Source organism: Centruroides vittatus, unplaced genomic scaffold (genome assembly GCF_030686945.1).
Source record: "Centruroides vittatus isolate TY-2023 unplaced genomic scaffold, ASM3068694v2 contig_1457, whole genome shotgun sequence".
Classification (NCBI taxonomy): Eukaryota; Metazoa; Arthropoda; class Arachnida; order Scorpiones; family Buthidae; genus Centruroides; species Centruroides vittatus.
Window position 1 is genome coordinate 209,328 of NW_027120906.1, and position 17,150 is coordinate 226,477.

A 17,150-nucleotide genomic window follows, 5' to 3' on the forward strand; every position below is an offset into this window, starting at 1 on the left:
GTAGTTCTTTGACGTAAATATTATTATAATTTTTTTTTATATCTATTCATTTCTCAACCGATCTTACGGGTATATATATTCCCATGCTCGGTACGTATGAGAAAATAAACTTGTTTAGAGTCCCTAGAGAAGCTCGTTAATATTCCGAAGAGAGTGCCAAAAAATATAAAGACAAAACTAAAAAAAATTATCGAATAACTATTATAAAAAACGCCGTATACATTAAAATAATTACTTTATATTTTTCATTTCTTATTGGCGCCAAAAATGCCAGTTTTTGGTTCACCTGTATTACCCGAGGGCAGGTGACCGGAAGTTACTAATGATTCGATAGCCGTAGGATATCTTTCGATAGTGATTTTATCCTAATCAGGTGTTTTACTTACCTCTTTAGTCCACGGTCCTTTGACCAAATCGGGATTGACGACTTTTTGCCATCTCTGTTGACACTGCACTTCGGTTCTATCCGCAAAATAACTAGATATCGTTATCCAATCTGAGGATCCGTGCATTTCTACTAATTGCTTCAACTTTTCATCCTAGAAACGAAAATAAAAAGTTATAGCATTTTTGAATACGAAGCGATATATAAAAAAGTCGTTTTCTATTGTTAGATCCCTATATACACAAGACGATAGTTTCTGTAACAGACCACAACTTTCATCCGGCTTAAGATGATCCGATTACGGTTAAGAAAATTTTCTGAAAGAGGGAAAACACTTCTCTGAATAGAAACACAGAGAATCATTTTCCTATGTGTTAAATTCTCGACAATAGAAGATTTTGAAATGTTAATTTTTTTTTTTATCCTCTTACATTCTCATTTTAGTATTTCCTACCTCCTCTTTTGACCATCTTCCTTTATTGATTATTTTTCTTGGTTGAGTTTTACCCATGCTTTGTTTAGAATCTTGACTGCATTGACTTATTGAATCATCCGATTCGTCTTCATCACTCAAATTATCCTGCATCTGCAGACTGAAAAAGCAAATCACGATTAATTCCACATTTTTTTTTTATTTTTAAAAAGACGATGATGTTATAAATTTATCTTTTTTTAAAAAAATAAAACGATTGCATTAAACAATTCTTTTCGTAAGAACAAATTATTTTTTGATAGAAATCCTACTGAAAAAAATAATCTCGGCAATAATTTTAGCATTTAAAAAAGTGATAGCTCCTATTGTGCAGCTGCCGATAATGAAAAGAGTTATCTAAATACACAAATAATATTTTAGAAAATACTAGCGTGCGGCAGGATATCGTGCGTATAAGAGCTTAATCGTACCGCGTGTGGGAGAGCATTTTAAATAAACACGGCCTATCTCCCTGGTGTCGTTTCGGAAATATAAAAGGGGATATAAACGAAGAGTAAAAGGGAAATGAACGATTCCGAAGCTTCCTCCAGATTCGGAAATGTTGCTTTGGAGAAGGGTCTACGTATTTGTCCACCTGGACGTCCGGAACTGTTTCAAACAATCCGCCATCTGCTTCTCTTTCCCGACGAGCTTTTTCCATCTGCTTTTTGCACCAGCTGAGTCATGCTAATATCGAAGGGGGCGACTGGGGGTCGAGACGGACGTAGAACAATTGGGTGGACTAGAAAGCCCCAACAGCTGTTCGATAGCGTGCTGTGGGGGAGGACAGATGGTGCTACATCCTCCGAACTTTTCTGGAAAAATAGTAGTATACACCGAAAATTTATTATGTCAAAAGTGAAAAAATGCACTAACGTCTTCGCCTGTCTGTTTCGTCCAACCTATTCGAGATTACGTATATTTGCTAAGAAAACTCACCGCAAAGTTTCTACGGCCGTCGTCGTTTCTCGATCCATCACAGTTTGCCAAATATACATTTCTAAATTATCCTGTTCATTTAACATAACATTTGTCAGTTTTTCATCCATGCTTTCGTGTTCGAAAAGACGTTCTGATCAGAATAGCCTTCTCATTCCGAAATTGGAAAGACAATTTGTAGCTTACGTTATAACGCTATAAAAGCTAGAATTTATTTCTCTCTCCTGTCTTTGAGTGTATTATGTTTTTACGTATCAACAGTATCAAATTTTTCCTACTTCGAATCGCAATTCACGAATTATACAATAACCGAATCGGAACAGAATACAATGACGTAGAATAGAATAAATATAATCGCGAGCTAAGAATCACGAAAATAAAAATCAGCTTCAATAAAATTACAGCATCACAGAAATAAATCATAATTTCATAATGAATAATTTATTTCGTCTCTAAACTATTTTCATTATCTAGATTTTTAAGTATAAATTGATAACTAGCAATTAAATAAAGAAAAATCTCTAATCTTCCCTCTTAATTTTTAAAACTTATTTATTTTCATATCACTGCTATTGCAAAGATAAATAGAAACATATCTTTAACTTGGAAGTGTATTAGTGTACTTGAACTTAACACTACCGAGGAACAAGCTATTTTTATGTCTAATATGTGGGGTGCATAATTTTTTTTTTTTAAATTAAAAAGCATTTTTATGGAAGTAAATGCTTCCATTTCTAATAATAATAATACGTTTGTGTATAATGCTAGAGTTAAAATACTAAAATGGGAATTGAATATTTATTTTGAACACCCAAAATTGATAAGTTATCAATTTAGATTAAAGATTCTTTGATATTTAATAATCACTTATAAGTGATAAGTTTATAATTTTTCTTATATGTTTATGCTAATAAACTTTGATTAATATTAAAAGTATATAATTTGGGAAATGCTTTGTAACACTGATGATGTTGAATTCTATAAAGATCCATTATTATTAACCAAATAAACTATTAGGTAGAATATAATAAACATGTTTTATTAATCTAATTATTACTTTGACTACTTCTTTTAAGATTTTACTTGTATATGTAATTTACTGATAACAATTACTATTAATACCAAAATTCTGAAAGTTATGATCAATAAGTTATTTTTAATTTTAAAGATATTTAAGCATTTTATATTGTCAATTAAACTGACTACAATTTCATATTTTGATTACCAGAGATTATTTATTTAAAAAATTTTTGGCTCTACTCGAACTATCCCGGGCTTAAAAACTTACAAATTTTAGAAAAAACTTTTTATTTAAAACAGTTTTTGCTAACCAAACGAAGCAGTAATATCCTATATAAATTGTCGACACGGTGCCAATTTTCGTTAACTTTAAAGAATTTTATATTGTATTATACAACTGAGAAATATCCCCACAGGTATATTGCAAAAAGTTTTTCTTTACCTATTGTATCAATATTTTGTTTATATGATTTAATTAAAATATTTTAAATGATAAATTATCAATAAATTGAATTATAAATCTGATAATATGTCTTATATTAAAGTGTTTCCTTTAATCATTGTTGAAAAAAATATAGTTATACATAAACAAAACACTAATTACATTTTTAGTCATTTTTTTTTGATGTATCATGAAGTATTAGAAGAATAAATAACAATCTTCAAAATATTTTCAGAAATTTAATTACCTACAGATAACTGAATAAACTCATAAAAAAAGCAAATGTATTTGAAAAATTTATATTTGAAATATCTTCAAAAACAAATTCTTTTTCAGCATATTTAAAGTCTCTTATATACAAAACATTTAAAAAGCCTTAAGAGTAATTGCAATTAATATAATTTAATTTTTTTTTCACATTAACTCTGAATAATAATTTAATTAAAAGCCATACCTATTTCATTTTCAATATGTTTCATATAAAATTGTATCTAATGTAATCAACTTCCAGATATTGTATTTTTTTAAATAAAATTATTCAAAAATTAGAGAAAAAAATTTATTTAAATACAATATAAACTTAAAATTCAAAATTTTAGTGATCCTTTTGTTTGCCATTTTGTATGCTCATTTTATATTTTATTTTTAAATTAGTTATACTTATGTTCAATTCAATTACATTAAAGAAATTATTGCTTATAAGAATAGAGTTAGCGTTACTAAAGGAAAATTGTACGCATTACAGAAAATTAAAAATCAATTCAAATATTAAAAATTCAGTATCTGTTTAAGTTATATTTTCATTAAAAACAAAAGTCACGAGTAACAAAAAAAAACCTCTTTTTAATTACTTTCCATACAATTTCAAAACTAAAATAATCCTTATTGATTTATTATATTAAATATATATAAAAACGGCGACGGAAACTAAAAACCAGCAAAAAAAGTAACGGAGCTAATGTTTTCGCCCGTGTTAGACGGGCATTCTCGAGGCTAAAAGACGAGGACGGGCCCGTTTAACACGGACAAAAACGTTAGCTCCGTTACTTTTTTCTGCCGGTTTTTGGTTTCCGTCGCCGTTCGTATCGAGTTTACCAAGTTGCGAGCGGTTATATTATATTAAATATATAACGCCAGTAACAAAAAAGAAAAATTAAAAATTAATATTTTCGTTATTTTTGTGATATTCCATTTAATTAATTCTAATTCGAACTTTCGGTACAATCTAATAATTACATAAAATATTTTTCTATTAATATAAGATTTATATTTTTGAAATATGTAAATAAAACTTTTTATGGATCAAAATTAATTTTTATTAAAAAGTATATAGGACTATATATTTCTGTACATAATGTATATATTTTAAGATTAAGAATTTTATATTATCATTTAGTCTCAATAACTTTCAGCCTTGTATTTGATTATACAGAATCAATTGTTTAAAAATATTTATTTAAAGAATACCCCGAATAGATACTTACTTTTAAAATTCGTTCAAATTAATTATCGGCTTAAAATTCGTCATTAATCGAAATTATTACAGATTGCATTTCTTCTATTTAATTGTTTCATAAATAAAATTTATAATTATATATTGGGTTATTCTTTATAATGAAAAAACTCAATTTTAAGTGATTTAAAATCTTGCATCTTACTTATATATTCATACACTAAACATGTCATTATTATATACATTATGTATTGTATGCTAATAATACTATGTAATTATTTGATCTGTTTCATAACAACTTAATGTTGGGTTTATTTAACAGTTGAAAAACAAGAAAAAAAAAACACCATAATTTAATAACAAACTTCTAATTGTACATGAGACAAATCAATGTTTTAATAATATTATTATATTTTTAAAAATATTTTATTCTTGAATATTCAAAATATATATTCTTAATTAAATTCAGTGTTATCTTATATTAAATAAAGACAACCATAACAGTATGTAGAAGAAATGATAAAATGGTACCTAAATATTCATATATTTAACAGGTTGTAACAGTACTTAAAAGATTTAAGTTTAAAATAAATAAATGTATATATATACTTTCATTTAAACACGTGTATACCAGTACATGTCTTTTTCGCGGTAATCGAGATGTCCACGTGATTTTTCCATCAAATTTCTACTGTTTACCCGTAGTATTTGGTATACTATTTGTAAAAATCGTATATTTACGAGTTGCCGATTACGTCCAAGTGTATTTTAAGTTATTATATTTCCACATTTACGCTATGTAAATTATATATATGAAATAAACTTATTAATTTAACAAATATATGAAAATAGTAAACAACATGGCTTACCCACATAATTAAATCATTAGAAACGACTAGAATTTTTCGTATCAGGTAACTTACACCTCTTATCCAACCGTGTTATTAACTTGACTGAAAGACGAAATTCTACAAATGGCGACACTTTCTCCCTGCACACGTCGAATTAACGCGGGTCGTATTGCGTAACTAGTAGGAATGAATCTGATTGGCTTCGAGTTTACAGATTCTCTATTGGATTGTTGTTGTGACGTCATAAATATAATTGTCATTTACCATCTGCATTTTATGTTCCCATTTTGTAACCTATTTTGGAATTAAATATTAATTTTAATTTGTTATATTATTTTTCTTTTGTTCTGTTATTTTTTAAAATTATAAATATATGTACTGTATATAAATACAATTTATTTGTTGGTGCTAAATAAATTCAATTTGAAATATAAATTAAGCTAATTGTAGCAATAAAAAAATCGATTAGTTACTGTCATCGAACAATGGATTTATTATTATCGCATTATCGATGATAGCAGCAGAATAATTAATGAATCGGTCGTATTAAAAATGAAATACTTCAGAACATTAACCCATTATATAGAAATTCGTCGACTATTTATAAGCTAAATTTTAATTAAAAAGTGATCGTGAATTTCAAATATTTTCTATTATAAATATTATTATTTCGTTTTGTTTCTCCTATATAAATATTAGTTTTACTACAAGTACAAGAAGTTTTGTAAACTACCGTTTGTGTTTCTTCTTTGTCTTTTTTAGTTATTGTCGTTAATTGTTTTCCTTTCAATCTAGATTTTAAGTTTTCATATTTTGGTGCTAGTTTTACATTAATTTTTCTCGGCTCTTTATCGATTTCTTCATATAACCCTGTGATATAGGAAAAACTAACATATTTTATGTCGTGGTCCTTTTTAATCTTTCGTATTTTTTATCATTTAACTTCTTTTCCCAGGTACTAATTATTCTATTCGGATAACCATTTAGCATAAATTTCTTTTTTAATTCGTTAATATATTTGTTTTTAATATTAGTTTTACTGGATCTTGTGATTATCTTGGTGTATTCCACATTAAAAATGATCTGTTTAATGCACATAGGTATATTAGACTTATAATTAATTGTTTTGTTTATAGAGCATTGTTTTTTAAAAGGTTTTGTATACAGTATAGATTTTGAACCCTTTTAAAAAAAATGCTCTATAAACAAAACAATTATAAGTCTAATATAGGCCTACCTATGTACATTAAACAGATCATTTTTAATATGGAATACACCAAGATAATCACATGAACCAGTAAAACTAATAATAAAAACAAATATATTAACGAATTTTTTACTGTTTTTAAAAAAAATGTATCATCCTTATATATGTGTATACCTTTAAAGTTATTAAAGAATCTAATGGTACGTCTCTCGAAACAATTTATACATTTAAGTATATATTTGTAGAATAGCTTTTCTGTGTAATATTGTCTTGTAAAAATAATTTTATGTATAACCTTTTTTAATATTTAGTTGACTGAGGAGGGGCATCGCCTCTCCTCAGTCAACTAATCGTGTATACACGGCGTTAAACGTGTATTAATACTCGTATCAACTAAATAAAGATGGAAAAACGCCAAGTTTTTAAATAGTAGCACGATTTGTGTTTGAGAATCATAAGTTCTAATGTATGATTAAGGTATATTATAAATTATAACACAATAAATATGCAGGCTATAAAAATATCACCTGTGTATTTATTGTGCTACAATTTATAGTTTGAGAGTTCTCTGTAGTTGGATATTGTACTGTACATGTAAGTTTTACAACGATAGATAATTGAAATAAAGGCTGCTAAATATGTGTTGCATTTGTTCCATTAGTTCTTGAGCCTGAATAATTACTTAATAAGTATAGACTATCTCTTCTTTGAAACCGTGTTTGATGATTGTTAGACTATGAACCCAAAGTTGAGTTTTAATTGAACACTTGGCTTTATTTCCGTCTTTATTTAGTTGATCAACTAAATAAAGATGGAAATAAAGCCAAGTGTTCAATTAAAACTCAACTTTGGGTTCATAGTCCAACTATAGACTACGGTAGAGCGTCGATAAGTGGAACGTCGGTAAGTGGAATGGCCGGAAAGTGGAACGATTTTCAGTCGGACTGTGTCGTGCTGAATCGAATGTTTTTGATACTAAATTTACTTCTAAAGTATAATTTTCATGTTTTTTATATTCTTTAATATATTTATTTTGTTTGTACAAAATGCAGAAATAATTTTTAACGATACGATAGCCTCGATGATTATTATAAAAATTTTCGTTAGGCTTAAAATCGACGAAAATTCAACACGAAGCGACACGCAACGGAGAAAAATTCACGGAAGCGATACGCAACGGAGAAATTTGAACATCGGACAGGTTAATGTATTTTTTCGTGCAAAGTCGGAAACTGGAACAAATCATTAACTGGAAGGACCCCATTCCCCAATTGGTTCCACTTTTCGACGCTCTACTGTACTTACAAACCGATGTTAGTGCTTTAAATTTTAAAGACTGCACTTATTGAATCTAATACTTTATACATGTTGACTGTGGCATTTGGCTCGAGAGCAGTGTTATTCCAAGCCTTTCTAAAAAAGGTACAGTACTAAAAAGAGTACTGGATAACAAAAAATGGTACTAAGTTTTCTTTAAAAAATCGATCAGTAATGTGCGATAGTATTTTTTTAAAAATCGATATTAATATCGATAATACGACATACGTACTGTACGTGCAGAATCAATACATTAAGTCAAAATGATCTATTGACTAATGCGGGCATTACTTTGACCGTAAACTGCTGAATGTATGTATATATTATATATTATTTAAATATAGGCCTATACTTATAAATAATATATAAATTTATAATTTATCAAAATATATATAGTGTTGCATGTAACATACAAAATTCATATATTACAAGAGTGCTATTATTCCTCAACAACAATCAAATGAAGAAAATGTCGAAACAAAAGTAATAAACATGATGTACTAAGATTTAAAATTATCACATTGAAAAATCATTGGTAAGATCATCAGAATCTTTTTCACTAGAATGTTTTTGTACGGTTGAAGCAGATGATGGTTTCCAAGTGTAACATTTATCGTTGTTGCTTTTAAGTAGCTCCTTCGCTAATAACTGCTTCAAGGAACTACTGCACTTGAATGAGGAAGCAATAAAAAACTCTATTTACTGCCAAAGTAAAGTAAAAAAATATAGAATAAAACTGAATGTTTTGAAAGGAAAGGTATTAGGATTTCATGAATGGTGTTGAGTATCTTGGTACTGGGACAAGTAAAAAAGTACTAGGTAAAACAACACCTAGTACAAAAGTAGCCAACTGGTCGAGCAGTTGGCTACCTTTAGGCTACTTTTTAAAAATTATTTGGCTACAAGAGCAAAAAATATCTAGCAACGCTGCTCGACTCTCTCCGTGCGATATGCTCGTCATTACTTGTATTTTATGTACCTATATACTTATATTTTACTCAGAATGGAAAAATGGCTACCAATTTATTTATTGCTATTTATTTTTAACTACCTAATAATGAAAATGGGTCAGAATTATTTTACTTTATATTAAACTTTTCGCGGACCCTCTGACGTTGTCCACGCACCCCAAATTAATTTTAATTTACCACAGACCCCCAATGTGGTACCAAGGACCCCTGGGGGTCCGTAGGAACTATTTTGTAAACCACTGATTTGAAGAGATATCGAACAAGAAACTTTTGTACGATTGAAGGAAAGTCTATGGAACTCACCAGTTCTAAGTCATTTTGACCCAGAAAAAATGTGTTATGTAGACACGGATACATGCGATGTAGGATTAGGGGCTACTCTATTTCAGAAGGATGATGACGGAAGAGAGCGTCCAGTATGCTACATCAGCCGAACGCTTAATAAAAGCGAATGTAATTATCCGACGACACAGAAGGAATGTTTAGCCATTAAACGGGCTATGGAGAAATTACATCTATGACATAAAGTTTATAATTATAACTGATCATCACAGTTTATGTCCGCTAAATGGCTTAAAAGACACGAATAGGTGTCTGTGTAGATGGTGGTTAAGCCTTCAGGGTTACGACTTTGATGTAGTGTACAAACAAGATACATCTCATAAATGTCCTGATTGCCTCAGCCGAATTCCAAACGAAAATAACATAGATTTGGAAAGCAAAGAGGAAGACTTCTCCTTATTCACTACTTTTGTGGAAAACGTTGATATGTTAAAAGCACAAACAGAATATGCGTTTTGCCGGGAAATAAAAACTATTATCACAGGGATCAGTAATAGCCCTAACAATTCGAAACGGGTTCACACTCTAAGCGCTACTTCCTACATGAAAGTATTCTTTATAAACATCTTTATCTTCCAACTGGTATAAAACAAGTGTTGGTTATACCTAAAAGTCAGCAGTTGGAGGTTCTTCAAGCTGCTCACTGTAGCAAATTTGGTGGATACTTTGCAGTTAAGAAAACGACGGAAGAGTACATTCAATTTAAAAGAATTTTCAATTTAAAAAAATACTTTTTTACATGTAATTGTATATCGCTGTATAATTGACCAAGATGCCACTGTTTGACGAACCAAGAAAGAAAACGTAGCGGAAACGGGAAATAAAACTTAAGAAAATGAGCTGCCAAGGGGTATGTAAGTCAAAAAAGGTTGAAAACTGCTGCTTTGGAGCAATAATGACGAAGTAATCCGGCATGTATTCACACAAAATCCGTATTATTTATTATTATTGCGTGAAGTTTTATACTGTAGTAAATGTTCGTGAGAAACTTAATCAGTTCTTATGGGAATGTTATTCCACATCCTGCCTATAGTCCTGACGTTTCCTCATGTAATTTCATATCTTTGGTCCCTGAAGAAGGCCCGTAAAGATCGACACTTTGACTCGGACGTAGAAATCTAGGATGACTTTCTTATGGCTACATAGCGAGTCAGTGGAATTCTACAGTTGGGAATCGATAACCTAGTATGGAGGGGGTGCACGTGACATCAAATGACTCCGCTCACATATACAGGCGCCATATTGGTTGCTGATTTCACGTTACCCTGCTTGATCACTTTATTACGTCAAGGTGGAAGAAAGGAATTTTACTGGCTTTGCAGCCGATTTGATAAAATGTAAAGAGAAAATTTATTTTATTGGATGGGATCCATACGAAATGAAACAAACGGATTTTTCATCCAACGATTTAACCACGTGACCAACTATAGAACATGGGGAGACAGTAAATTATCTGGTTTTAACAACTAACGCTGTCACACTGTATCAGACGAAGGCATACAAATCACTCGATGCTCATAATTATTTGACAAGCGGATTTATTCATCCTGATATTTTATTCGTAATGATTTAATTTTGCTTGTAGGAGAGGTGCTGTATGTATCTTCATGTGAGACTTTTCATTACTCATAACATAACTGCGTTAATATAAAGAGAATGTAATTTTATATTTAGTCACATTTTAAGTTAAGTTGTATTTATAATTACCATTAAATTTTTTCTTTTGTCACTATGGTTTTGTGTTGCGCAAGTCTCTATTATTAAGATTAAATTAATTAGCCTAATAAATATGGCTATAATAAATTGTAGGACTTTATCACATCAGGGACTGACTGGAGCAAATTAGACTAAATTTTTACAAAAATTAGCCTTTAATTAACCACAATCAAATTTTTAGTAGAATGCATTTCGGGCACAAAAACTCCTCATCAGCCTACATACACCTATACAGTATAAACACAAATATCTATCAAGACCATCTTAACATAAATAGCAACCAGACTAACACATCCTGAAATTGGCTGATCAGGAGTTTTTGTGTAAAGGAGTTTCCAAATAATTTACTGTGTTTCCATGTTCTATAGTTGGCCACGTGGTTAAATCGTTGGATGAAAAATCTGTTTGTTTCATTTCTTATGGATCCAATTCTATAAAAGAAGTTTTCTCTTTATATTTTACCAAATCATTGCTTTTTAAATCGTCTGCAAAGCCAGTAAAATTCCTTTCTTCCACGTTGACGTAATAAAGTGATCAAGCCAGGTAACGTGAAATCAGCAACCAATATGGCGGACGATTGTTTTGTTGAGCGGAGCGATGACGTTATATCACGTGACTGCACCCTCTCTATTTGTGGGACACCTACCTTAACAACTGTGAAAAATACATGCATTAAGGCAGTGTTTTTCAACAGGGGTGCCGCGGCACCTTAGGGTGCCACGGCGCCACGATTGGGGTGTCGCATGTTGAAATCAACGAACGCGATGTTTTGTAGATGTTCTTCTGACGTAATAAAAGGTTGGTGACGTTGTTGACCCCTCGGGGAAGGTGACCTCATTTCACTCTCCCCTTTCCAGCGCTGACCTTCCCTGAGTCAAGACTGTGTGTAATCTTTGTGCACTCTTTGTTCTTTTGTTACATAACCGGTTATGCTAGTCCAACTGCCTTTTTACCAATCTTTCCGATAAGCGCAAAGTCTAAAGGCCGCCACACACATTCAGGAAATCCTTTGAGGAATAACTGTGCAGGCCTGGCCTTGAGGAAATTCAGAATTTCCTGTCGTCCACATACGAGGAGGATAATCTCTCAGTTAAATTGTTTTATTGCCCTGTAAACAAAAGCTCTCTCCCCGATTTTAAAAGTCGGTGTTGTCATTTTATTGCACTTAGAAGGGTTCGATTCTTGGAAACAGTGCACGTGTTCAAATCAAACTGCCACTTTGTATTCTTTCAATTTGTCGTTCGACATCCGTTTGGTTTCTCCTGTATAAATCTTTTTTACATTATCGCAAGTACAATTTAATCTCTCAGTTCGTCAGTCAGCCATCGCAAAGTTTAAGACCTTTAGGCATTTTCTTGGAAATTTACTTAAATGTAATTCAAGATAACTCATTGTCAGTATTTCGACAAAATTCAATGGACTTAAATTTTGATTTTGAACACGTAGAAACACTATTTTTGCATTAAAATGCTACTTAAAACTGTCAATTTTTAAAATTTTTCTTCCCGGGGAGGGAGTCCCCTCCCCGGACCCCACCCCAGCATTGCGCATAATATTCGTTTTCGCAAAAAGTTCATCTGCTCTCCTCCGTTAGCGCCATTAAGCCCCCTTTTTCAGATTCTAGATCCGCCGCCGGTCAAGGGTGCCGCGATTTTTTATTTTTCAATCAGGGTGCCACTCAATGAAAAAGGTTGAAAAACACTGCATTAAAGTGTGTCTGTAATCACCATATTAGGTGAGTCGACTCACTTTTCAAACAACCCTATAAGCATAGATTGATATATCAAAAATTACCATATTTTTAGAAGAGAAGAAATTCTAATAATTTATATTTTTGAGATATAAGAAATAAATAACCAGTAAAGAGATAAAAACAAAAGTTTAATAAATAAAATGGAACTACTAAATACAAAATTTAATAGTTTCTTTTTAATTCAAATAATTTATCTAATTCGTATAATGACATCATTAGCAGATATCCTTCCGACTATATTTGAATTTACGCAAGTTTTGTTCATTATTTTACTTTCTTTTTCACCAGAAAATAGTAGCTCGCATATAGTTATATTGTATGCTTATAAAATCAGAAAACATCAGTTAAATTTATCCTGATTTTTCTTAAGAAGATGATGAATCTTGCCATTTCTGCAATATTCTTTATCTATTTTGAAGTTGCTCTATCACGTAAGTACTACGTAAAGTAATATAAAATCTAATTTAAAAAGAAAATGGTTTTCATTTTATTATTTCACTTATATACAATATGAAAACAATTTACTATTAAAATATATTAAAATTTGTAAGATATATAAGTTACCTATATAGTAATAGGTACTGTGCAGTACATGGATTTGTATATATATATGTGTCGAATAGTATTTATATTTATGTAATATAGTATATATGATGTATGAATACAATATCATGTTTATGTATAAAATATATGCCTAAATGTTGACGGTAATTAGCATAGGTACTGCGCGTTAGTAATTACAGTGCATATTGTATCTGTAAGAAACTTACAGATACAAGATAACTTCCGTAAATTATTATCGTACTCGAGCTTAAGATAATTTTATCACAAAATAATTTTTCTTGTAAAAGAAGTAAACCAAAGGAACAAAAATTATTTTAAAATCTTAAGTTATAAGGACAGCCTCTCTTATGAAAACTTATCATAGTGACAGGAAACAAGCTTCGTCATTTATTTGTAGGTTATTTCTAGTTCCTCCACGTGCTTGAGTGGTCCTGTGCACAACAGGCAAAAGGTGTCATCATCGTCCACTAATCTAAACAAAAAAAAAAGAAAAAATAATAAATTCAACCACCAGCCAACTAACTTACATTATTTGCATGGTGAAGCCGGTGAAACACTTATGAAAAGTTCGATTCACACTTTGGATGGATTAGTGTTCTCTATTTGTTTGAATAGATGATGATAAAATACTTTCTATATAGGACTTTTTAAGCATTCATATTATGTATGTATATAATATTGGTTTTTTTCTGTCTTTTGGCCATCAAAAGAATCCTTTTTCCACCGATTCATCGTGGGTTCGACTATATACTGTTTCTATTATAAAAACATTTATTGTTAAAGATTATCGAATAGTCTGTATTAAAAATTCTGTCGTGGCTTCAAGCTATATACTGTTTCTATTATAAAAACATTTATTGTTAAAGATTATCGAATAGTCTGTATTAAAAATTCTGTCTTAAGGCAATTGTCTTAAGGCAAAATTAAGGCAATTAAACTTTCTCGAAATCTAAATAAATGAAATAACTTTTATAGTGAAAATAATCGAATTTCGGTTCTCAGCCTGTTGTGCTGGTGAACCGACATTTGAATCGTTGGATTTTTAAAAATATTCTGTGAGTGTGCGTTATTCTATATCTTTATTCTTTCTTTATCATTCAGCTGCTTTAAACTAACTCCGTAATGAATATGTTAAAAATACCTTTGTGATGACGGTATAAGACGGAAAAGTTATTAGAATCCGCAATTTGATTTAATAGTAATTTTAAGAAAGAGATTTTTGCAAATAAGAATTTCAGTTACCCTACACATCTATGGATTAGCGATAGCGCAAATAATTTATAGCCGTATGGCCGAGCAGTTAAGGTATCGGCCTACCAATCTGGGGACCCGGATAGAATATGAAAAATCTTTTTTAAAATTCTTTCCGCTCTGTGGGCCTGTTTTTAGCAAGCCCATTACAGATTCGGCCAGGCCCGCGATGGGGTGGCACGTTGGTGAGGGACGGGGCTCGACATATCCAGACGGACCACACCTGACAAATTCCTGGGGCTTTTTCGACCCGTCTGGATTCGATTCTGGGCCCCACAGAGCGGTAGGTTACCACCTTGATTGCTCGGCAATCCGGTCGTCGAATCGGAAGTATCGAAAAAATATTCAGGGGAATTTTTCGGGTGTGGTCCATCAGATATATCAGTCCCTGTCCCTCACCACCCGACCGCTCCATTGTAGGCTTGCTAAAAAGGCCCTGATATCTATAACAGGGCGAAAACAGTGGAAAAATCCAACCCAAATAATTAGAAACAATTGAGTAAAATTTATTCCAAATCAAGATATACTTTTCCAGATTATCATCAAATCTGTATCCGATAATTAAAGAAAACTTTAATGCATTTTATGATATTGTGACAGATGTTGATGATTCATTTATAACCGGATAAATATGACTAATCTTGCATTTCCTAGTTAATCATAAAGTTTCCATGTTATAAACAAATTTGTAACTTATATTTGCTAATTAAAATTGTCTAAAATTTTCTAAATCATATTTTTGAAATAAAAAAAACTAATTAACCCCAAGTGACTTTTGTGTGGGAAACGTGACAGATTCTTTGTCTATACCGCAACTACCGCCTGTTCTGCCAGTACTGCTTCCAGGGCCGGATTTACATAAGGGATTTGGGGCCGGTGCCCAGGGCCCCCACAAAATAGAGGCCCCACAAAACTGTGTTTAAACATAATTTTTTTTTCTATTACTGCGACAGCCTAGTGTCGCCTAATCACGAGGGCCACAGACAGAAAAAACCGAACTCTGAGAAAAAACCTATGAAATATAGGAAAATTTCGGGAAAAAATTTTACATAGGTATTTTTCAATTAAATTAAAATAATTAGTTTTACACAATAAAATATATGTATGTTTACAATAACCTTATTTGTAAATGAAATTTACAACTTCCTAGTTGAAATCTTTATAATACTTGAAATATCTCGCGATTATTTATACAAGTTCGTGCAAGATCGTTCTAGCGCCACCTACTACATACAGTACTAGTTAGATAGAGTATACATCTACGCTGTTACGAGTTTGTACTGACATTGTGAGCTGCTAATGTTGTCTTCTTTATACGTTTTTGCACAGAGAGTTTATACAAGTATGGGGTAAAAGTGTACAATTAATGAAAAAGAATAATGAGTCAACAAGGTGATAGGCACAAAAGTAAACGGGCATATCCAAGCGGCAGTGCTAAACGTCGGTCAGCGGCCGATAAACAACAAAAAGAAAAAGAGGTTCTTTCAAAAACACGTCTCATGTCCGATTTTTTAACACCTCGAAGCAAGTCACAAAATTCTCTGTCACGTTTAGCTAATGAAAATAATGTTGTAAACAATGAAACAATATCGACAGAACAAGAGCACAGAGAAGAGAAGAAAAGAAAAGTGTAAGTTATTATATCAATTTACTTAGAATACAGTAAGATATTTTAAAAAAATCATTTTTCGATTAAAAAAACTGCATGAGAAAAGCGATTAAGGTGGTTTTCCTTCGCAAAACTCAAGCGGCTAAACGCGGCGATACCACTGACTATCCCACGCAACAATCCATTTATTGAGAGAAAAATCGTGTATATTAATTTTGTAAGGTGTAACATTCTTGAATAATTGAATTATCTGAGAGAATTACAGTTGTATTCAAAATTTTCCAAGTATTTTTAAAATTACCTTTCAAGTGATAGATTTTGGAGAATTCTGAACAAACTGAAATGAATTTCCTTTGTTGTAATAAGCAACCACTTCCGCGAATACATCCTGTTGAAACTATTGTTCGAATCCACCTCGGGCACTTCTTTCACTCCATTAAGTGCAGGTGTTAATAAATTAGTCTAGCAACAAAGGAAATTCATTTCAGTTTGTTCAGAATTCTCCGAAAAACGACAGAAATGCAATGCTGTCGTTAGAAGATTGTTACCAGAGAAAATGAAAATGGTTTATCACAACGGCAATTAGCGGCGAAGTTTAACTGTGGGAAAACGAAATTTATTTTACTGTATACCTACAGTATTTTCCTTATGGGTATAAAATATTTTACACGATAAAATTAATCGTCTGATCTCATCGTTTGATAAAATTTATTTAATTTATTTATTATTATTATTTTTTGAAGCTCATATACAGTACATGTGCGATAAATAGTTTCTGTACCAACCTACCTTATTTCCACGATATTTTTAGAAAAATAATATCCAAGTAATTTTCGCACGCAAAATATTAAAAAAAAA

The 17,150-nt window shown here is 31.1% G+C and overlaps 2 protein-coding genes across 5 annotated transcripts in view; one reads left to right on the forward strand and one right to left on the reverse strand.

Annotated features, from left to right (window-relative positions):
- LOC136968390 (transcriptional activator Myb-like) overlaps nt 1-5,750 on the reverse strand; it is an 81,768-nt gene extending 76,018 nt beyond the window's left edge. For 3 of the 4 annotated variants that reach the window (XM_067262405.1, XM_067262407.1, XM_067262404.1), the window contains exons 1-3: nt 1,797-1,931; nt 840-978; nt 387-539 (exon numbers count right to left, since the gene is read on the reverse strand). In XM_067262405.1, the coding sequence (XP_067118506.1) occupies nt 387-539; nt 840-978; nt 1,797-1,906 (402 nt within the window). In that variant the 5' untranslated portion in view covers nt 1,907-1,931. Of the gene's footprint in view, nt 1-386; nt 540-839; nt 979-1,796; nt 1,932-5,580 lie in introns of those variants that run through there. The other variant, XM_067262406.1, reaches the window with a different exon arrangement.
- Nucleotides 1-17,150, forward strand: part of LOC136968389 (receptor-type tyrosine-protein phosphatase T-like) — a 63,787-nt gene that overhangs the window by 8,885 nt on the left and 37,752 nt on the right. The gene's annotated exons all lie outside the window — the stretch shown is intronic.